This window comes from Plecotus auritus, assembly GCF_963455305.1.
Source record: "Plecotus auritus genome assembly, chromosome: 4".
In the NCBI taxonomy this organism is placed as follows: Eukaryota; Metazoa; Chordata; class Mammalia; order Chiroptera; family Vespertilionidae; genus Plecotus; species Plecotus auritus.
The window spans coordinates 191,110,711-191,133,654 of record NC_137775.1 but is presented as its reverse complement, the minus strand read 5'-3'; the positions used below and the strand labels follow the sequence as shown (position 1 = coordinate 191,133,654).

The following is a 22,944-nucleotide window of genomic DNA, read 5'->3' as shown; positions in this document are numbered from 1 at the left end:
ACCACCCCAGCACGTGCCCCGACGGGAATCGACCCGGCCCACAAGCAGCCACACACGGATGGGGCTCAGGCGCGAGGGGTACGCAGGTGCCAGAGCAGGGCCAGCCAGCGCCTCCGGGGCCAGGTGCGCCCCCGTGGGGGGTGGGGAGAGGCCGGGGGCAGGAAGACTGCCAGGCGCCGCTGCTCTGAATGCTGGATTTCTAACAAAAAAGATAAGAAATGTGCCCAGGTTACTGCGGGGGGGCGGGGGCGGGGGGGGCTCTGTTCCCACCGTGAGGGGCCAGGCCCCAGGGTCCGAGGGGCTGCGTGCTGCAGGGCAGGTCGGCGGCTTCACTTGGCCTCCCTCGGACTCCCTGCAGGAAGTTTACGGTGTAGGCGCCACGGCTTCACCCAATTAGGTGCTGAAAGGGGACAGCCTTCCTACAGAGCCCCGGGGGATAAGACTGGACTTTGAATCCAGGATGTGGAAGTCCGCCTCCCGGTTACATGCCAGGAGAGGCAGCCTTGGGGAGCTGGCTTCCCTTAGCCGCCACGGCGCGGCCACCCGCAGGGGGCGCTGCAGGCCTCGGCCGCTCGCTGATACCGGGGGTGCTCTGCGTCCATCTGACTGCAGGGCCGGCCCCTTCCCCGCTGCCCCGCTGCCCCAGGAGGGAGAGGGCCTTGAGCCCACGGCCTGCTGGGTGGTCCCGGGCCGGCGTCACCTGCATGCCAGCGCGGCGATCAGGAGGAATCACTGTCCAGGAGAGCTGACGGCGGAGTGAGCCCCGCACCGCAGGGCACACAGGAGCCGCAGGCGCAGCAAGGCCCCCCTCTCTCTCTCTCTCTCTCTCTCTCTCTCTCTCTCTCAGCCACCGGCTTCCCTCCCGTCCTGCTCTGCGGAGGGGACACAGCTTCCAGGGTCTGTCCTTTCTTTCCTTTAAGTTTTTTTACTGATTTCAGAGAGGAAGGGAGAGGGAGAGAGAGAAGCATCGATGAGAATCAGCGACCGGCGGCCTCCGGCGCACCCCACACTGGGGATCGGGCCTGTAACCGGGGCCTGTGCCCTGACCGGGAATCGAACCCTGACCTCCTGGTTCATAGGTCAAGGCTCAACCACTGAGCCACACCAGCCAGGTCAAGGGTCTGTCCTTTCTGTCTCCACTGAGACACCGGCTCCCTGCAGGGCCCCACCCGGGCTTGCCCCTCCCCAACCCTTCAGCCCTCAGGAGCCAGTGCCTCACCCCCTGCGAGGGGCTCTAGCTGTGGGTCCACGCACGTGTCACCGGAGAGTCCCCCATCCCTGTCACCAGCATTTCCACGGCATGAGACCTCCCGAATGGCTGTCTTTCCAGAACCCCCAGACAGAGGGACCCCGGGCAGAGCGAGAGCTGGGTGTCCCCGCACGCAGGGACCGTTTCTCCTCTTGGGGTCACACAGGCACAGGCACACGCGTGTGTGGGAGCAGGGCCCAGGGTGTTCCTCTCTGTGGGCGCTCCTCGGAGCGCCTGGCCCCGCCGGCTCATGGGCTTGTGACTCGAGGGTCCGTTCCAGCTCGTGCCGCCTGGCTCCGGCCTGCTTGGCGCTGACCCTCTCCGCTCGGCGCTCCGTCCGGACGGGCTGGGCGCGGACCTCGTGCGTCCCGTTTAGTGTCAGGGCCCCTCCCACTGGCTGCGGTCGGACGTCCCTGCGCATTAGCCCGGCTTTCCTAGCAGCACCCCCTTCACAGCAAGAAGGGCGGCACTGGTGACACCCGGGGCCGATGTCACGGGGACGGAGGCCGCGGCGGGTCACTTCGGGGAATCCGTGGGGAAGGCGGTGAAGCACGCATCGTAACGGGCTCGTTCTCCTAAGGAAAGTCTGTCCCCAGGAGCGTGTTTCCGTGGTAACCCAGCGCCAGGCATCTGGGTCGTAGGGCATCTGTGCTGGGGGGAGCTGCCGTGTTCCCCGAACAGGACACAGGCCTCACCCGGGGACGCGAGCGTTGCGTGGCCTGTCCCAGCCCCGACTCCAGCACCCGCTCTGCCCCAGAGCGCGTTGTCCCGGGCGCCCGCTGCTCCCCTATTGGGCCCAGAATGTAGGGGCGTGCGCTGCACACACAGCAGAGGGCGACCCGTCCTCGGCCTCCACGCCCACTGCCCCCCCCCCCCCCCCCCCCGCCACCGGAGAGCATTCCGAGGCGCAACCAACGGCACCTTCCAACATCTGCAGTGAAGATGCCGCGCATCCTCTGTGGACAGCACCCGCGTGGCCTCGCGGGCTAGGACGGCGGTGGGGGGGGCCACGCCAGGCACCGCCGGGCCCAGGGTGGCGCGGGACTTTTTGGACGATGCGAGTTTCCATCCCGGTCTCGACGCCGCGTTTTCTCGGCTCTTCCTCCTCCCGCCTGTCCCCGCACTCCCTCTCCGTCCGTCTCCTTCCTGATCGCCTGCGAAGGGACAGACAGGTAATGGAGAAGAAATTGAAAGGGGAAATACAGGGAGATGTAAATGAAAAGAAGTTATTATAAGTGTTATAATGAACTGCCTTTCATTTAAATATAAGAGTGTAACGCTGAAATGAACTTGTGATCCTGAAATGCATTTTTAATGAGTTTCCTTTTATTTTGCTGCTTCAGTGGCGTATTTTAAAGACCCTTTTGAAAAAAGCCACATTAAAAAGCCCCACCAAATGCCACAACACGCAGAATTGGATATTGGTTTATTCCAAAACTGCTGATCAGGAAGAGCGGTTCCTCATCACAGCACTTTGCAGTCACTTTATTCAAATGAGTCTGAATTTGCATTGTGATGTGCCGTTCTGATTTAGGGGAAAAAATTAGATTTTCAGATCAAATTGACCCAACCAGTGAAGCGTGAGGGGCTGGCAGGTTGCGTCTGAGAGCCTGATGTTCTATCAAACCTGCAGCCGGTGGACGTCGCTGGCCCGTGGGAAGCAACTTTCTTGCCCGCGTCCCCCTCTCGTCCAGGGCCGCGTCCCCCCCTCGTCCAGGGCCACGTCCCCCCCTCGTCCAGGGCCGCGTCCCCCTCTCGTCCAGGGCCACGTCCCCCTCTCGTCCAGGGCCGCGTCCCCCTCTCGTCCAGGGCCGCACCCCCCTCGTCCAGGGCCGCGTCCCCCTCGGGTCCAGGGCCGCGTCCCCCTCTCGTCCAGGGCCACGTCCCCCTCTCGTCCAGCGCCACGTCCCCCTCCCATCCAGGGCCGCATCCCCCTCTCGTCCAGGGCCGCGTCCCCCTCTCGTCCAGGGCCACGTCCCCCTCGGGTCCAGGGCCACGTCCCCCTCGGGTCCAGGGCCGCGTCCCCCTCGGGTCCAGGGCCGCGTCCCCCTCGGGTCCAGGGCCACATCCCCCTCGGGTCCAGGGCCACGTCCCCCTCGGGTCCAGGGCCACGTCCCCCTCATCCAGCGCCGCGTCCCCCCCCTCGTCCAGCGCCGCGTCCCCCTCTCATCCAGGGCCGCGTCCCCCCCTCGTCCAGGGCCGCGTCCCCCCCTCGTCCAGGGCCGCGTCCCCCCCTCGTCCAGGGCCACATCCCCCTCGGGTCCAGGGCCGCGTCCCCCTCGGCCGGTGCCGGCCGGCCTGCGCTCACCACCCGTCTCCCTCCAGGAGAGCGGCCGTTCCAGTGCAGCCAGTGCGGGGCCTCCTTCACGCAGAAGGGCAACCTGCTGCGCCACATCAAGCTGCACTCGGGGGAGAAGCCCTTCAAGTGCCACCTCTGCAACTACGCCTGCCGCCGGCGGGACGCCCTCACCGGCCACCTGCGCACGCACTCCGGTAGGTCCTCTGGGCGCGGCCGGGGCCAGGGAGCCCTCCCTGCTGGGGGTGGGGGGGGCCCCGCTCCCCGGGTGCAGCCCTCCGTCGAGCACTGGCCACCCTGCTGACTGGGTGGCATCCGTGTCCCCGTCGTCCTGTGGCTTCCCCATGAACCAGAGGAGGTGGGTGGGCAAATGGCACAGGAAGTCCCGCCCCAGGGAGAGTATTTTCAAAGAGGCCCCTGGCCCCCCTTCTCATCAGGTAAGTGGATCTTTTTAAAGGATTTCCTAGCTGTGCTGTCACTGGGCGTCACGCTAATACCCAGAAAGCCCCAAATACACGTCTGTGTTGCTGGCCAAGCTACACGGGTTCCTGGCCACACACACAGGGTTTCAGGAGCCCAGTAGCCATCATTCCAAGGTGATAGATGACCCTCACAGGGCCTGTCCTGATTGGTGGACGCCTGTCACCGGAGGGCACGCGGTCCCCCGGGGCCCAAGTGTAACTCCCGCACCGGGAGCCATCATGCCTCCGTCGAGAGGACACGTGCCGTATTTTGGCCAACGCACCCAGGGAGCAGCCTGCAGGGTTCATCCAGGAGCAAGGGGGCAGGGGTCCTGGGGCCCAGGCACCCCCTCTCCGTCCTGACCGCCTTCCCGGCCATCAGTGGGGAGGCGGCTTCCAAAACACTCGCCGCCGTTCCCTTGTGACGGTTGGGGCCTTAAAACCTGCCAGGAAAGGAGCCGCACGAAGCCGGGGAGTGGCTCCTCCCAGCAGCCAGCAGGCCGGCCAGGGTCACGGTGGGGTCAAGGTCACCTCCCCATCGGGGACTGGGCAGGCGCTGCAGGCCGGGGAGGGCGTTGCTGCGGGCGACAGGGACTCTCCCGTGGAGGAGACCGGGGCCTCCCCACGGAGGGAGGGCGGTGCGTGAGAGTGGGGGTTGTTAACGTCCCCGCGTGTTGTCCCACATGGAGGTGCAGGTGAGCAGGGACTCAGAGGCAAGCAGGGCCGTGCAGGCTTCAGGAGTGATTAGGCGGCCTGGGTGCCAGGCCTGCAGGTGATCGGGACGGGGAACGTGGCAGACACGCTGCTCAGGTGTCAGGCGAACACCCGCCCGGTGACGGGAACGCCGGGCAGGAGCCCACCTCCCAGCGGGCTCGTCTCAGCTCGCGGCCAGCCCTGGGTGCGCTGGCTGACACCACAAGTCTCCCCGCATCTCCGCCAGCCCAGGAGCCGCGGGAGGCCGCTCTGCGCCCCCCGGCCGTGGCGTCGGGAGAGCGGTCCGTGTGTCAGGCTTCCGCGCCGCACGCCTGCTTGTTCCTTCGAGGCGTGGCGGCGTCCTGCCCTCGGCTGCCTGAGGGATTCTCGGCGACAGAGGCGGGCTCCCTGCCTGTCGGGGTCCACCGATGAGCGAGTGGGCAGTGCTGCCGTGAGGAAGCCATCCTTGACCCCGGGCTGCCGGCGACTCTGGCGTCTCACGGTGCCGCTGACACGCGGCTTGTGGGAAAGGACTCAGGTTCCACAAGACGGTCTCCCCTGGAGACGGCCTGTGTCTGCACCCCGAGGGGGCCGCCTCCTGTGCTCTGGGGAAGCAGCCACTCCTCCCTCTGCCAAGACTCAGTGGGCTCCTGGCTCTCTCCCAGCAGCGCTGGTGGCCGAGTAGCGAGGTCACTGTAGAGCTGCCCACACTGACAGCAGGGGGCTTGGGGGAGCAGGCGGAGGGCGGGGCGCCCTTCCTTCTTCACCGCTTCCCTCGGAAGCTGCGTGTTTCGCCAGAGACTGTCCTTCCTGGAGAACGTCGGGCGATGCTCTGCGGTGTGCGTCCATCCTGTGTCACCCTGAACGCGTTCTTAGGTTCCAGAGTCAACACCAGTCACATTCTCAGAAGGACGGGCATCCAGACCCCAGGACCTACCCCAGACGTTTGCTGAAGTTGTGGCTTTCTCAGGAAAGGACACGGAGGGCCATCTGCGTTCTGTTTGTTCCTGAAGGGACACTCGAGGAAACAGTAGCCATCATTCCAAAGGTGATAGATGACCCTCACAGGGCCTGTCCTGATTGGTGGACGCCTGTCACCTGAGGGCCCCTCAGGCAACGCCGTGCATCTCCACGTCCCTTCCTCGGTGCTAGGGATACAGCACCTCTGACCGATGAAGATCCTTTTCTTCTGCTGAATGTTCCGGAATGCGGCCTTTGTCTCAGCCTCTGGACCATCGCTTCTGTCCACCTGCGGACAGCACACGCTTTGGTTGACCCACTTTACCCAGCATTCCTGCTGGGATGGTTTTGAGTTTTATACGATTCTTTCAAGTAAGTGAATCCGACGTGAGGAGAAGGGAGGAGATTGATCTGCTTTTAGAATGGAAGTGCGTATTCTTCTTTTTTTGTTAACCCTCACCCGAGGATATTGTCCCGTTGATTTTAGAGAGAGTGGAAGAGAGAGACAGAGAGAAACATGGATGGGAGAGAAACACATCGATGGGTTGCCTCCTGCACGTGCCCCAGCCAGGGCCCGGGCTGGGGAGGAGCCTGCAACGGAGGCACATGCCCTTGACCGGACTCGAACCCGGGACCCTTTGATCCGCAGGCCAACGCTCTATCCACTGAGCCACACCGGCCAGGGTGGAAGCGCGTATTCTTCATGGAAGTCGTTGAAGACACTTTGTCTATCTCACCCCTTAAAGGTCCGGGTAGAAAAGTCTGAAACTCAGGCACGAGGGGCATCCTGGACCCCTTCCCACAATCCTGCCCCATGACCTGCGGGACGATCCCGCTCACGGCCTGGACCCCTTCCCACAATCCTGCCCCATGACCTGCGGGACGATCCCGCTCACGGCCTGGAGCCGGCCGCCCGTCACACGTTACTGACACTCACCTCGTAATCCGTGAAAGCGAACCAGAGGGAGGGCTCCACCCTCCGTGACACTTGTCACCGTCCGGAGCTCAGCAGGCTGGCGGCGGGAGGCCGCCGCGTCGGACGCTTAGGTAGAGAAGGGCCCCTTCGTGGTGCGTCCAGTTGGACGGGACGGATCTGGAAACCTCGCCCTCCTGCGGCTCTTTGGGAGAAACACAGAACTTGGCGTTAGACAACCAGGGGTGGGCAAACTTGTTGACTCGAGGGCCACAATGGGTTCTTAAACTGGACCGGAGGGCCGGAACAAAAGCATGGATGGAGTGTTTGTGTGAACTAATATAAATTCAAAGTAAAGGAGCGGAGGGGAGAGCAAGAGAACCCTCCGCTCTTTCGGCTCCACAGGCCGGATAGAACAGCCGAACGGGCCGGATCCGGCCCGGGGGCGTAGTTTGCCCACGGCTGGACAAGACAATGCAGTTGGGAAAACACGTGCTGACGGCATTGGCGATCCTTACCGTCGTGGTTTCCTGGAGACAGACCTCCGTCACCCCGTTAGGCCGGGCCGGTGTTCACGCTGGCAGCCTTGGATCCGGCCCCAGTGGCAGGCCCAGCCTGGCCCCAGGACAAGTCCGACCGAGGAAATGAATCTCACATGACCAGCCCGCACGCGTCCTCCCTCCCCGCTCTGCCCGGGGACCCGTCCCCCCTTCACACCGCGGAGGCGCGCTCCCTCCTGCTGGAGGACAGTGACTTCCGCGGGAGAGCCTTGGTCAGGAGAGGGGCGAGTCCGATGGAGCAGGATGCGCCGGGGTCTGGCAGCACCGGGGAAGCCCTCGGCGCTGGCCTGGTCACACTTAGCCATTCTGGCGTCCGGGCGCGCTGGCCTGGTCACAGTCAGCCATTCTGGCGTCCGGGCGCGCTGGCCTGGTCACAGTCAGCCATTCTGGCGTCCGGGCGCGCTGGCCTGGTCACACTTAGCCATTCTGGCGTCCGGGTGCGCTGGCCTGGTCACACTTAGCCATTCTGGCGTCCGGGCGCGCTGGCCTGGTCACAGTCAGCCATTCTGGCGTCCGGGCGCGCTGGCCTGGTCACAGTCAGCCATTCTGGCGTCCGGGCGCGCTGGCCTGGTCACACTTAGCCATTCTGGCGTCCGGGCGCGCTGGCCTGAGGGCAGGGCCTGCTGCCCGCTGGGTAACGACTGTGTTGCATGCCCCCCCACCCCCCGCCCGAGGCCGGCGATTAATCGGGGTCCCCCCCCACCCCCCGCCCGAGGCCGGCGTTTAATCGGGGTCCCACCCCCACCCCGCCCGAGGCCGGCGTTTAATCGGGGTCTCCCCTCCCCACCCCGCCCGAGGCCGGCGTTTAATCGGGGTCTCCCCCCACAACCCGAGGCCGGCGTTTAATCGGGGTCTTCCCCCCCCCCCCCCGCCCGAGGCCGGCGTTTAATCGGGGTCTCGCACTCGATTCTGTTTTCCGCAGTTGGTAAACCTCACAAATGTGGATATTGTGGCCGAAGCTATAAGCAGCGAAGCTCTTTAGAGGAACATAAAGAGCGCTGCCACAACTACTTGCAAACCATGGGCCTCCCCGGCACGCTCTACCCAGGTAAGCGCCCGTCTGCCCGCCCGCCCGTCCGCCCGTCCGTCCGCCCGCCCGCCCGCCGCTGAAAGTTTTGGTAACTGTTGTTTTTATCCTCACCCAACGAGTGAGGCTACTTTTCCATTGTTTTTTGTTTTTTGTTTTTTTGTTGTTTTTTTAATTTTATTGATTTTTTACAGAGAGGAAGGGAGAGGGATAGAGAGCTAGAAACATCGATGAGAGAGAAACATCGATCAGCTGCCTCCCGCACACCTCCCACTGGGGATGTGCCCACAACCAAGGTACATGCCCTCGACTGGAATCGAACCCGGGACCCTTCAGTCCGCAGGCCGACGCTCTGTCCACTGAGCCACACCGGTTTCGGCTTCCATTGGTTTTTGAAGAGTGGAAGGGAGCGGGGAGAGGAAAGAGAGAAACACATCCACCCGAAAGACACACACCGATGGGTTGCCTCCCCCTCGCGCCCCAACGGGCCTGGGATTGAACCTGCAGCCGAGGCGCCTGCCCTCGACCGGGGATCGAGCCTGGGACCCTCCGGCCTGTGGCCGACGCGGACCGCGGAGCACAGCGGCCAGGCTGGGTGACTCTTGTCGCCGGGGGTCCTGGTTGCTTCTTTGTGCCAAATCGCCAAGACGGGACGTGAACACGCTGGAAAGACGGCCTCCCCGAGGTGTGTCCCCTAACAGCTCCCGGCCGCTCCGGCCGTGGGCACAGCACGCGCTGCTCAGCGCTGGGGACTCTCCACTGCGAAGTGAAAGCCGCCACGCCCTGGCCGGGTGGCTCAGTGGGCAGAGCGCCGGCCCGCAGACCTGAAGGGTCACAGGCTCGATCCCCGGGGGTCAAGGGGGCACGCACCTTGCTTGGGGCTCGATCCCCTGCCCTGGTCCGGGCCTGGGCGGGAGGCAGCCAGTACACGAGTCCCAATCAACCAATATTCTCCTCTGCGCCCCCCCCCCCCTTCCACGCTTCCTAAACATCAACGGAAAACGCCCTCGGGGGAGGCTCAGCCCAAAGAAAGCGGAGGTGGGTGACACTTCCTGCCGGGCCGACGGCGCAGGGAGAACCGAGAGGAGGAGCAGGCGAGAGCGCGTGGAACGCACACGCGGGGCGGGGCACACGTGTACCCGGACACGTGGTTAGGTCACCCAGGGCTGCCCGTGACACTTGGTTCTTTTCTGCCCTCGATGGCGGCCCCCTGTGTGCTCCACGGTCAGGACCACCTCATCCTGCCACGTCCGCCGCGCGCAGGCAGCCTGGGTCCCGCGCCCCCCCCCCCCCCCCCCCCCCGCCTGCCGCCCTGTGATGTCCTCAAGGCGGGAAGGCCCCAGGGTGGCGAGTGCTGGCGGAGGCCCTGGGAACCTCGGAGGCACATTGGACAGGTCCCCAGCTGGGATGGGAGGGGCGCTCCTGGCTGCTGGGCGTGGCTGTGCCCGCGGCCTCTGGTCCCCTGTCACCCCACGCCCCGCCTGCTCCCACCCCCTGGCGGGCGTGCTTTAGGGTGAGGCGCGAACAGACGGAGCACACGGGATGCAGAGGGGGTGGGTGGTGGGGGCCACGCAGCTTTGCGTCAGGAGCACTCCGGTCGTCGGGAGTAACTGTCCTGTCCGTGAGGACACAGGTTCCGCGGGAGGCTCAGGGGCCCCTGGCGGGAAACGGGGGCGGGCGGCGTGGCCGGGGACCTGGGAGCTGGGCTGGCGGGCCCCTCGCTGGGACGGCTCCGAGGTCCCGCTCAGGACCAGCTGCCTGGCAGAGAGGAAGCCCGCTGCGGCCGGGCCAGGCCCTCGGAGGGAGAGGGACGGACCCTGCGGACGCCCGTCCGGTCCGAGTGCGGCGGCGAAGGGAGCGGGGTCAGGGCCCCACGTCTGCCATGTAAGAAGCACACGTTGCTGCTGTCCTATTCGACGTCGACGGTGACGCGGACAGGCTGAGAGTGAGCGTGGCACTCGGGACGGCCCAGCGAAGACAAAGGACTAGAAGCCCCCTCAGCGGGCGCTGTGCGGGCGGAGGAAGAGCGCCCCACGGAGGCCAGAAGGAGGGCAGGTGGCGGGGCGGGGGGATGTCCCTCAGACCCAGGCGTGGCCACTGCACGGGCTCGGGCATCTTGCTGGCCCCTGGGAGCCGTGGAGCAGGAGGAGCCCCTGGGAGGCCCGCGGGGAGTTGGCGGCTTTGCAAGCAGAGGGCGGTCCGGTGCCCGTGGAAGTGCAGCTGCCACACGGGGCTCCTCGAGGGACAGGCGGCCGGGGGGTGGGGGGGCTGCTTCCCATGCATCCGGGGGTCAGCTGGGCTCGGAGGCCGGACGGGAGCACTGAGCGTTGGAGGGGGGTGTCCATGGGGGTCAGCTGGGCTCGGAGGCCGGACGGGAGCACTGAGCGTTGGAGGGGAGTGTCCATGGGGGTCAGCTGGGCTCGGAGGCCGGATGGGAGCGCTGAGCTTCGGAGAGGGGGGGTCCATGGGGGTCAGCTGGGCTCGGAAGCTGGATGGGAGCACTGAGCGTCGGAGGGGGGGTCCATGGGGGTCAGCTGGGCTCGGAGGCCGGATGGGAGCACTGAGCTTCGGAGGGGGGTCCATGGGGGTCAGCTGGGCTCGGAAGCTGGATGGGAGCACTGAGCGTCGGAGGGGGGGTCCATGGGGGTCAGCTGGGCTCGGAGGCCGGACGGGAGTGCTGAGCTTTGGAGGGGAGGGGGTCCATGGGGGTCAGCTGGGCTCGGAGGCCGGATGGGAGTGCTGAGCTTCGGAGAGGGTTGTCCATGGGGGTCAGATGGGCTCGGAAGCTGGATGGGAGCACTGAGCTTTGGAGGGGGGGTGTCCATGGGGGTCAGCTGGGCTCGGAGGCCGGATGGGAGTGCTGAGCGTCGGAGGGGTGTCCATGGGGGTCAGCTGGGCTCGGAGGCCGGATGGAAGCGCTGAGTTTCGGAGGGGGGGTGTCCATGGGGGTCAGCTGGGCTCGGAGGCCGGATGGGAGCACTGAGCATCGGAGAGGGGGTGTCCATGGGGGTCAGCTGGGCTCGGAGGCCGGACGGGAGCACAGAGCGTCGGAGGGTCGGGCGCTCTCAGCCCCGTGCCTGTGGGGACGCATCGCAGGGACATGGAAGGTTCTGCTTCCAAGCCCTGAGACAGAGGAGACCCGGCAGGAGGCGGAGCTGGGTCCTCGCGGCGGGGTGGGGGGCAGGGGGGGGACGGGCGAAGGCGTGAGGAGCACCAGAGGCCGCTGGCTCCCCGCCCGCGGCTCCCTCAGGCTCTGACCCTCGCAGTCTCCGTGGCCCTTGGTTTTCCTGCGGCTCAGGGTCCGAGCGGAGCCCGCTCTCCCCGCGCTGCCAGGACCTGCCGCGGCGCCCTGAGTGTCTCCTCTGCCCCTCCGTCCGCGGCGCCGGGGGGCGGGGGGCAGGATGAGGGGGGCGCAGACATGCTGGCTCTGACTTGCCTCGCTTCTCAGAGGCCGGCCTCAGACTCGGCCGAGGTGGGGGCGGGAGTATTGGAAACGTTAAGAGGACGCGTCCAAGGGACACGGTCAGCGCCGCCCACTTCTCGGGGACGGTGGTGATGGCGGTCCCTGGGCTCCGGTGCCTTGAGCAGGTGGCTCTGGGCAGCTCTGTCCCTGGCTGGGTGCTGCTGGGAAGAGGAGAAATAAACTCTGCTGAAGGCCTGGCTTTTTAAAAATATATACATTTACTGGTTTCAGAGAGGAAGGGAGAGGGAGGCAGAGAGAGACACCAATGATGAGAGGATCGTGGACCGGCTGCCCCCTGCACCCCCCCCCCCCCCACTGGGCATGGAGCCCACAACCCGGGCCTGTGCCCAGACGGGAACCGCACCCTGACCTCCTGGTTCCTAGGTCGACGCTCGACCCCTGAGCCCGCCGGCCGGGGGCGGGCCCGGCCTCGCAGGCCTCTAACCTGGGTCAGGTGGACGCTGGGCGACGGGGCGGTCCCGCCAGCGCTGCTGAGCCGCCCGTGTCTTTGGTTCCAGTCATCAAAGAGGAGGCGAACCAGGGCGAGGCGGCCGAGGACCTGTGCAAGGCGGGCGCCGAGCGGGCCCTGGTGCTGGACAGACTCGCAAGTAACGTCGCCAAACGTAAGAGCTCCCTGCCTCAGAAATTTGTTGGTAAGAGTTCCACGTTTGCTGTCTCTTCACAACAACCGCGTGGGGTGTTCGCCCTGGTCCCTAGCGGCGGGTCGGGGAACGAGGTGCTGTGTCCCCGGGGAGAAAGCAGCCTGCGGGCGGGGGTGCGCACCCTACGCGCCTGGCTTTTCCCAAGGGGCCCCGACACCGGGCAGATGTTCTCCCAGGGGCTCACCCGGGCCCGGGCTGGGACCTGCCTGCGGACACTCGGTGGGCACGGGGGGGGGGGGGGGGGGGTGGCGGGTCCGTGGGCCCAGGGTCCGAGTGCAGCCTGGCTCACGGCACAGCCAGACACCCCCGCCTGAGCCGGACGCGGCCGTGGTCAGCGGAGCGCCCTGCCCCGCGTTTGCAGGGTTCACGGCAGACTCAGCAGCGCCTCCAGGAGGAGGGCCCCGGGGAGGGGCGGCCGTGTAGCTCGCAGGGGCATCTGCACCTGTGCGGGGCCGAGAGGCGGGGCACCACCCCCAGGGGCGTGCTGTCCGCTGTAGGTGGTGGGCACACGCACCGAGGCCATCGCCAGGCCGCACCCAGAGGGCAGAGGCACCGCTCGGGCCACCTGGGTGTCGGTCCCAGCCACGTGCTAACACGGGGTCTCACTGGGTTTGTAAAGTAACGCCAAGGTTGTGAGAACATTTAGCAGCTGTCAGTGTTAAGGTCAACTGTTATCACTGGATAAAATAGACAGAGGACGGGGGAGGGCCCTCAAGAGGGAGGGGGAGGGGCCCTCAGGGAGGATAGGGGAGGGGCCCTCAGGGAGGATGGGGGAGGGGCCCTCAGGGAGGATGGGGGAGGGGCCCTCAGGGAGGATAGGGGAGGGGCCCTCAGGGAGGATGGGGGAGGGCCTTCAGGGAGGGTGGGGGAGGGCCCTCAGGGAGGGAGGGGGAGGGGCCCTCAGGGAGGATAGGGGAGGGGCCCTCAGGGAGGGTGGGGGAGGGCCCTCAGGGAGGGAGGGGGAGGGGCCCTCAGGGAGGATGAGGGAGGGGCCTTCAGGGAGGGAGGGGGAGGGGCCCTCAGGGAGGATAGGGGAGGGGCCCTCAGGGAGGGAGGGGGAGGGGCCCTCAGGGAGGGTGGGGGAGGGCCCTCAGGGAGGACTAGGGTAAAGGGCGGCCTGTCAGTGGTTGGGGGTGGGGAAGGTGGGAGGGAAGTTAAAGACACTTTTGCAAACCACCGGCTGGGACCGGGAGCCGCCCACACGTGTGAGCTGCAGGCTGTGCCCAGGAGCCTGCACTTCCTGAGCAGAGTGGGCGGAGTCATGGGCCACAGGAGGCTGCTGGCTGTGGGGCGTCAAGTCCCCTGGGCTGGGGGTGCAGGGCCCAATCCTGGGCTGGGGGGTGCAGGGCCCAATCCTGGGCGGAGGGGTGCAGGGCTCACCCCTGGCGGTAGGTCAGTGGCTGTCGGGGAGGGAGAGGCAGGGTGGACGCAGCGAGAACGAGGGGCCAGAGGACTGTCGGGGTCACTGACTGTGGGAAGGGAATGTGGGCCTGTGTGAGCTTTTGGAGACTCCGCCCGGGAGCCTCTGTGGAACCCCTGCCCCCGCCGGGGAGACCCCAGTGCAGGTGCTGTCTTGAGGCGTCGGAGCGCCCATGTTTAAAAAGAAAAGCCGGCTCCTGGGCCATGGAGGCTGCGCAGACCCCAGTGTGTGCGCAGAACAACCATCAGAAGGCGCCGCAGCCGCGTGCCCAGCCGCGTGCCTAGCCGCGTGCCCAGCCGCGTGCCTAGCCGTGTGCCCAGCCATGTGCCCAGCCGTGTGCCCAGCTGTGTGCCCAGCCGCGTGCCCAGCCGTGTGCCTAGCCGTGTGGCCATCCATGTGGCCAGCCGTGTGCCCAGCCGTGTGGCCAGCCGTGTGGCCAGCAGTGTGCCCAGCCGTGCGCCCAGCGGTGTGCCCAGCCGTGCGCCCAGCCGTGTGCCCAGCCTTGTGGCCAGCCGTGTGCCCAGCCGTGCGCCTGCCCGTGTTTCCCCAGAGGCTGGCGATGGCCAGTTCTTTTCTAAAACAGCGGCCCTCCGTCTGCCGGGAGCTCAGTCCCCCATCCTCCCTGGCACACTTTCTCCTTCTCTAGTCACACAGGAGGCCGCCTCTAGGTGCCTGTAAGGCTAGAGGCGCTGATCCTTGACGAAACTCAGCGGGGAGGGAGTGAGCTGCTATCACGCGGGCCCAGTAAGGGGGCGGGAGTGGTTGAGAGCCCTCCAGGTCTGCATTCAGGAGACTGGCTGGTGCCCTTGAGCGCATCACTGGACTCAGTGAGCCCATCTGTGAAATGGGCCCGAGGCCTCCTGCCCAGAGCTAGTCTGAGGACCCAGAGGCCCGAGGGGGTGGCAGTGCTCTTGGCACGGGCCGCACCCGAGAACCGTGAGCGGGTGGCGTTCGCGTGTGGAAAATTGCTCAGAACGGCAGGTCCTTTGGCCCAATGCGTAACCTGGGATTAAACTTGGACACGAGTGTAAGCACTGGTTTTGATGGCCGCATTCCTTACCGGGGCACGCCACCGAAGCTGTCACCCTCTGAGCCTCAGCCACAGGCCAGGAGGGGGCCGCGTGACGTAGCAACGCCGACCGTTGCCTTTAGTCTGTCCGGTGGTTGTGCGGAGGAAGGACACAGAAGAAGAAAATAACCACAAGCAGGATTCCTCTGCCCCTTATAATCATCTCGGTGAACGTCTCCTGGGAAGTCTCCGTTTTAATTAAAGAAAACACCCTGTTGTATTATTTAAATGACACATGGCTAACAGGAAGACTCTTAATGCAAAGATGAATATTTTAAAATCACCGCAAAACCCAGCATCCAGAAGCCACCCATACTAAGGGTAGCCCCCACCCATACTAAGGGTAGCCCCCACCCATACTAAGGGTAGCCCCCACCCATACTAAGGGTAGCCCCCACCCATACTAAGGGTAGCCCCCACCCATACTAAGGGTAGCCCCCACCCATACTAAGGGTAGCTGCGGCGCACTCTGACCATCCCTTCGCTCTGCGCCTGTGCCTGTGAGCAGCGGGTGACGCCAAGAGGGGTCGAGAGCACCAGGTCACCGCTGAGGGTGCTGTCCCGGGCAGCTGCCGCTTAGCGAAAACCCCCCATTGACACGGGTCGGAAGTGTCAGAGGTGGACAAGAACCGACTGGCTCATCCTCACATAAATATTTTCCCACAAAAGATACTTTTTAATGTTTGTATTGACCTCAGAGCGGAAGGGAGAGGGAGAGAGAGATAGAAACATGAATGATGAGAGAGAATCATGGATCGGCCGCCTCCTGCACACCCCCTACTGGGGATCGAGCCCGCAACCCGGGCCTGTGCCCTGACTGAGAATTGAACCGTGACCTCCTGGTTCCTAGGTCGATGCTCAACCCACTGAGCCACACCAGCCCTACACAAAAAAAGCTATTTTAAAGGCTTTCTCTGAGATTAAAAAGATATGTATGAAAACATGTACATTATTTTTCATTCATCTGTATCCCTTTGGTCAGTATCTCCTGACTCCTCGCTTTGAAGTAACTATAGGGGCATCCCCCCCAGGGTCCACTGTGCTTTCACTGTCCCGTTGTCTGGCTCGCCTATTTCACACTCTCCTGGGGTCAGAATTCTCACAGTCCAGCTGTTCATTGTTAACTCCATGTTTACAGAGACGAACCCAGGGGTGGACAAACGTTTTGACTCGAGGGCCACCATGGGTTCTTAAACTGGACCGGAGGGCCGGAACAAAAGCACGGATGGAGTGTTTGTGTGAACTAATATAAATTCAAAGTCAAGGAGCGGAGGGGAGAGCAAGAGAACCGGGTAGAACAGCCGGATCCGGCCCGCGGGCCGTAGTTTGCCCACGGCTGGACTAAAGGCTCCGACCTGGTGGTTCTGCTATTTTGTTTTTTAATTGTTTTCTCAGTCACATGGACATTCACTGTGGTGTGAGCTTCAGGGGCCGGTGTCTCTGTCTATTTCAGTAATCGCGTCATTGCTTGGACTTCACAGTCACGCAACTTTTTTCAAGAAAATCCGATAGGCGTTTGCGTGCACCGTCGTCCGGTGCTTGCGGACCTGGGGAGCCCTTGGCCGCGTGGGTGGCGCCGGGGGACCCTTTGTGTCCCCGAGAGCCTCTCAGAACTCGCCACGAGGAGGATGGCTGGGTCTTCATCTTCTCCCGAAATGCCGCGAGCGCCCTTTCCTTAGCCGTAGAGTTCAGCATCCTCCCTGGGCGTGACGCGGAGCTTTGCATTCTGGGTTAAAATCTCCCAGCCTGTGAACATGGGGACTCCCGTGTTCCCCTTATTTCTGGGGAATTCTCTCCTCTAAGGGCATCTTCCCTGCGGTCTCTCTGAGGGACACCAGCTGTCCTCCGTTGGGCCGTCCGTCCTCCATGTCGGTTAGGATGTCACGCCTCTTCATTTCTGCGTGGATTCCCCGGGACTGTGCTTTTCCCTGCCCGCGACGGCTCTGTGCGCCCCTTGTTCGTTTCCTTGCGGCCTCGAACCACGTACTGACTCTGAGGCAAGGCGGTCAGGATGTTTTCGGGGCCCGGACCGCAGCCCCTTCTTCGTCGCCTCCTGTTCCTTTGACAGTCTGTCTTTGGGGATCTCTCACTGGGTCCATGCCACGCAGCCTCGGCGAGCCGCTTCCTCCCTTCTGTGAATTCAGCCCTCTCGCAGGCCAGCTCGCTCCGTGGTCGTGTGGCTTCCTCTCTCCCTCGGAGCGCCCGCGACGTTCTCACGGCGAGCGAGACGGGCTTTCGTGTCCTTGTTCTTCTCGGGCTGGTACAGATCGACTGATGGTCCAACATCCTTCCCGCTGTACCTGAGGCTTCTTCCTTCCTGTGAGCGCGAGCGGTCTGTCGGCTTCTCTAAATCTTGAAAGAATGCCAAGGTGGATGGGGAGTCGGGTGAGGCGGAGTGTAGCTGCTGAAGGCTGTCTCTTTTATATGCACACGGAGTGGCCAGATGATGATGATCTCTGAACGCATAATAATCTGGCCACTCAGTGTGTGTGTGTGTGTGTGTGTGTGTGTGTGTGCGCGCGCGCGTGTATATATATATATATTTATATTTATATTTATATTTATATTTATATTTATATTTATATTTATATTTATATTAGAGGCCCAGTGCATGAATCATATATATATACATATATATATATGTATATATATATGTATGTGTGTGTGTGTGTGTATATATATATATATATATATTTCCGGTGCATGAATTCATGCATGGGTGGGGTCCAGCCAGCCTGGCCAGGGAGAAGGGACATGGGCAGTTGGCTGGCTTGCCTGCTGGTCGAACTCCTGGTCGAGGGGACAATTTGCATATTAGCCTTTTATTCTATACGATAGACACGGAGTGGCCAGATTATTATGCGTTCAGAGATCATCATCATCTGGCCACTCCGTGTATATATCTGTTTTTGTTGACTTTCTTTTTAGAGAGAGAGGAAGGGAGAGGGATGGATGGGAGAGAAACATCATCGACTGGCTGCCTCCTGCACGCCCCCGACAAGGGGTCAAGCCCACAACCTGGGCATGTGCCCTGACCAGGAATCGAACCGGCGGCCTCTTGGTTTCGGGGGTCGATGCGCAACCGCTGAGCCACACGGGCCGGGCCGGAAGCCGATCTCTCGGCTCGCTCCCCTCGGGCTGGGATGGGTTCAATGCCCGAAACGCCTTGTCACGGGCCTGGTTGGGGCGGCTTCCCATCCCCGGGCGTGGGCCCCTCCGTGCAGGGCCGACTTCACCGCAGAGGGCCCTCGGGCTCCCCGGCCCGGGCACCTGCCCCACGGCAGGGTGGCGCTGTGTCTGGTCGGAGTGGAGAGAAGCTCTGCTGCACGGGGGGCTGTGCTGGCGCGGGGGCTGGGGGTGCCCAGGGCTGGCTGGTTCCCACGGGAGTGAGGTCAGCGGCCTGGCCAGGGCTTCTCTCCTTGTCCTTGACCTTCCCAAATGCGCCCAGGTGGGATGTGAGGGAAGAGGGATTCGGAGGGCTGTTTCAGTGCGCCACCCTCTTCTGGAGTGTGTGTGTGTGTGTGTGTGTGTGTGTGTGTGTGTGTGTGTCCCACACCCGTCTGTGGTCGACACCAGGCGTTAAAACCACCGATGTCGCTGGAGCCCAGGAAAGCAGAGCCCTGCCCGTGGGGAGGGGAGGGGGCTGGAAGGGAACGCTTCCTTCTTGGGGGGCCACAGGCACGTTACGGGTATGAGACTCAGCCGCAGGGCCTCGCCCCCTCTCCCCGCCCGGTCGAGGGAAGGCTGGGCGTGAGCCCCGGCGGCCACACCCTGTCCTAGGGTGAGGGTGACGGCCTTTAGCACCTCAGCCCCAGCACAGGGGGCAGTCGTGGTTTGCGTCCTGCTGTCCGATCCCTCCGCTGGCCTCTGAGGGAGAAGCGGCACCTTGGTGCCCCCCACCCCCCCCCCCCCCCCCCGCACGGGCAGCCCTGCTGGCCAGTGTCTGCGGAGAGGGTGCCTGGCCACCCACCAGGTCTCCGTCTGCGATCGCAGGCCCGCCTGGCACATGGTCAGGGCCTGTGCCTCCCTGACCCCCCCCCCGCCCCCCCACCCCATGTTAACATGAGCGGAAGCCAAGCCGTCATGTGATGTATGTCCATTTAGAGCAAGAAACAAGACCTTAGCCAGGGGTGGGCAAACTTTTTGACTCGAGGGCCACAATGGGTTCTTAAACTGGACCGGAGGGCCGGAACAAAAGCATGGATGGAGTGTTTGTGTGAACTAATATAAATTCAAAGTAAAGGAGCGGAGGGGAGAGCAAGAGAACCGGATAGAACAGCCGGATCCGGCCCGCGGGCCGTAGTTTGCCCACGGCTGCCTTAGACACTTGGAGGGATGAGACCTGCTCCTGGGCCATTACCGATGGCCACAGGGTTTTTTAAAGAATTATTAGTGCCCTGGCCGGTGCAGCTTAGTGGGTAGAGCACCGGCCGGCGGACCAAAGGGTCCCGGGTTCGATTCCAGTCAAGGGCACGTATCTCGGTGGCAGGTTCCTCCCTGGCCCGGGTGCCGGTGGGGGCGTGTGCAGGAGGCAACCCATCGATGTGTCTCTCTCACATCGATGTTTCTCTCTCTGTCTCTCCCCTTCCCACTCTGTCTAAAAATCAATGGAAAATATCCCTGGGCGGGGATTTTAAAAAGAACAAATAGTAAGAATGATTAGCAAGTCTGCGAAGTATGGGGTGGTCTGGGGGTAGTTGGTCCTTCTGTGGCCCAGGTCTGGCAGGAGACCTGGATGTGGGGCGTCAGCGTGGGGGGTGTGGGGCCCTCCTGCCACCCCTCCACCCGCCACCATCGGCCGTTGCCTGGGACCCTGGGAGAGCCCGAGAGAGCGCCTCCCTCCGTCCCTCCGGCCTGGTCTTCCCTGGGCACTTAAGGAGGGCATTCTTCCTTCGGCCCCCAGTGGCTTCAGTCGTCCGTTGGACCAAGCCTCTGCGGGGTCTAGCCCTGCCCCCGAGCCGGCGCTGTCCCCCCCGCCCTGTGCCCAGGGCTCTGGCCTCATGACCGCCCCCTGCCCTCCAAGCTCCAGGCTCCTTCTGACCTGGTCCCTCTTGCTGCTCTCACTGTGGGACCCAGAGCCCTCGACGGCTGAGCACCCCCCGCAGGGAGCTGGCTGACACTGTCCGGTGCCTTCTTTGTCCTCAGAGGGTGCGAGATGCACTGTGCAATCCAGCTTCGGGGTCCCCCCCCCCCCCCGTCCCTCTGAGCTGCGAGGATGGGGACCATTCTTGCTGGCTCGCCTCGCTGAGCCGCTGTCGTCCGTCGGAGCTGTTCAGGGGATCCCGGTGGGCACATGTGTGTTGAGGAAGGAAAGAGGCAGAGGGGGTTGATGTACATGCGTCCCACACCCCTGGCGGCCTCGCGCACTCAGCCCCCGAACTGACCGCCTGGGGGAGCGGTCCCGGTCCCGCGGCCTGACAGTGGCCCGTGGCCCGTGACCCGCCGCCGCCCCGGTTCCGTGCGGGGCGTACAGCCATGTGCCCAGAGGTGTCCTTCCGGGAAGTGGTTTAGTTCTCGATGGAAACGTTCGCCCCAGGCTGGACGCGGACTCCGGCCCTCGTGGGAAGGGGCTCCTGGGGACGCAGCTCAGACATGCGTGTCCGTGGCAGTGCGTCCCGTGGCTGGTCACGGGCAGGAGCTCCGGGGCGGCTCCCGCTCAGCCACGCTCTGCCAGCAGGTGAGCCCACTTCCCCACGGGGCGCGTCTGCCGCCAGCTCGCCCGTCCCTGGGGCGACGGCGGAGGGAGAGGCCACGGGGTCCCGGTGAGGGGCGTGGGGCGCGGGGCGCGGGTAGGTCTGAGGGCGCCCTTCGGCGTGCAGAGCAATGCGCCATTCCACTGCACAGAACGGCGGTCCCTCCCTGACTACTCCTCCCGGTCCTCAGGCTCCGGATCGGAGCACCTCAGGCCGCAGGGGTTTAGAGAAGGACGTGGCTCACTATTGAGAAAGGCCACGTCGTCCCCTAGTTAGTGAAACGGGTTTATGACGCCTTCCCCGTCCCTCGGGCACCACGTGGAACGTGCCTCAGCCTCCGTGACGCTCCCACGTGGCCGTGGTCGGGCGCACACGAGGTTCTGCGAGAGAAGGCGGCCTGCGCAGGGCGCGGGAAGCTGCTTTTAGCGGACGGGCACCGTTCTGCCCCCGAGTCCCTCATCCATGTGCCCACCGGGACCCCCTAACCCAGGGGTGGGCAAGCTTGTTGACTCGAGGGCCACCATGGGTTCTTAAACTGGACCGGAGGGCCGGAACAAAGGCATGGATGGAGTGTTTGTGTGAACTAATATAAATTCAAAGTAAAGGAGCGGAGGGGAGAGCAAGAGAACCCTCCGCCCTTTTGGCTCCGCGGGCCGGATAGAACAGCCGAACGGGCCGGATCCGGCCCGCGGGCCGTAGTTTGCCCACGGCTGGTCCAAACCCAGCCCCAGGGCGGGCGGTGCCGGGTCGCCCAGAGGCAGAGCCGCCTGGCCCCCACCCCCCGGGCTGGGCTTCGGGCTGCGTGGGCCCAGGCCACGACCTGCGGCCGCCCCGTCCCGCCTGCTGACCGCCTCCTCCCGCAGGGGACAAGTGCCTGCCGGACGCGCCCTACGACGGCGGCAGCGGCTACGAGAAGGAGAACGAGCTGATGCAGACGCACGTGATGGACCAGGCCATCAACAACGCCATCAGCTACCTGGGCGCCGAGTCCCTGCGCCCGCTGGTGCAGACGCCCCCGGGCGGGGCCGACGGGGGCCCGGTGCTCAGCCCCCTGTACCCGCTGCACAAGCCGCCGGGCGAGGGCGCCGCGCGGGCCGGGCTGTCGGCACAGGACAGCGCCGTGGAGAACCTGCTGCTGCTGTGCAAGGCCAAGTCCCTGTCCTCCGAGCGGGAGGCCTCGCCCAGCCACAGCGGCCACGACTCCACCGACACGGAGAGCAACGAGGAGCCCCGGGCCGGCCTCCTCTACCTCAACCACGGCGCCCACGCCCGCAACGGGCTGGCCATCAAGGAGGAGCTGCCGGCCTACGAGGTGCTGCGGGCCGCCTCCGAGGGCGGGCAGGACGCCCTGCGCGTGGTGGGCGCGGGCGGGGAGCCCCTCAAGGCCTACAAGTGCGAACACTGCCGCGTGCTGTTCCTCGACCACGTCATGTACACCATCCACATGGGCTGCCACGGCTTCCGCGACCCCTTCGAGTGCAACATGTGCGGGTACCACAGCCAGGACAGGTACGAGTTCTCCTCCCACATCACGCGGGGCGAGCACCGCTACCACCTGAGCTAAGCGCTCCCGAGCGGCCGGGGCCCCCGCGCAGCGCCTGGCCGCCCGATGCCCGCAGCGTGGACGGACCGGCCAGACGTGGCCTCGCACGTCCGGGGGGGGGGGTGTCCTCGTCTGTGTGTTCCTGTTTTTTATAACTTGGTTGGGAATTGGATCTGTGGGAGGCAGCGATGGCGTGTCTGTCGCACGTCGCGCGGTGACGTGTCTCTCTGTCCCTCCCCCCGCCCCCCCCCTTCTCTCTCTCCAAAAAAATCCATCGGAATAATACCCTCGGGTGAGGATTAACCAAAAAAAAAAAGGACGGAGCCCACGGAGATGGCCTCCACGCCAGGGGACTCTGCACAGCACGGCGTGGCGTGTCGGAGCTGGCCACAGCCCCACGGACACCGTGTGGACGGCACACCGCCCCCCGCCGTCCTCCACGCGAGAGCCTCCGTGGACCCCGTGCGCTGCGCGGTCCCGGGCCCTGTGCCCACCGGCCCCCGCGCAGGCGCTCGGCAGGAGTTGCTTTTCCCAGAGGCCTCAGAGGAGACTGACCCAGAACTGGACCCAGCCCCCCTTGCTAAAATGCTTCCCCCGCTCTCACTGCCTTTTCCAGACGAGGGACTGTCTCCTGACACCCTCCTTGTTGGGGTTTACACCGTAACGCCGCCTCCTCTCGGGATCGTTGTATTTAATAAGGGATCCCAGGGTGACGGCGGGGATTAACTTACGTCTGGCAGGTGGCCAGTCTCAGGCTTCAAGCCCTCAGCCAGGGAGTCGGCCCTGCATGCCCTCCGCCTCTTCCTTCTGGGGCTTGTCCTGCTGTGGGAGGGTGTGGGGGTGTCTCGGCTTCCTACCCGCTCCCTGGGTTTAAAATAAACGTCAGACGGCCCGGCCGGCGTGGCTCAGCGGTTGAGCGCTGACCTATGAACCAT

The 22,944-nt window shown here is 64.5% G+C and overlaps 1 protein-coding gene across 1 annotated transcript in view; it reads left to right on the top strand.

Annotated features, from left to right (window-relative positions):
* Positions 1-22,314, top strand: part of IKZF1 (IKAROS family zinc finger 1) — an 83,821-nt gene extending 61,507 nt beyond the window's left edge. Inside the window, exons 5-8 of the mRNA XM_080663873.1 lie at positions 3,575-3,742; positions 8,055-8,180; positions 12,141-12,275; positions 21,330-22,314. Coding sequence (XP_080519999.1) covers positions 3,575-3,742; positions 8,055-8,180; positions 12,141-12,275; positions 21,330-22,030 — 1,130 coding nt within the window. The 3' untranslated portion in view covers positions 22,031-22,314. The remainder of the gene's footprint in view (positions 1-3,574; positions 3,743-8,054; positions 8,181-12,140; positions 12,276-21,329) is intronic.
* The last annotated feature ends 630 nt before the right edge of the window (positions 22,315-22,944 follow it).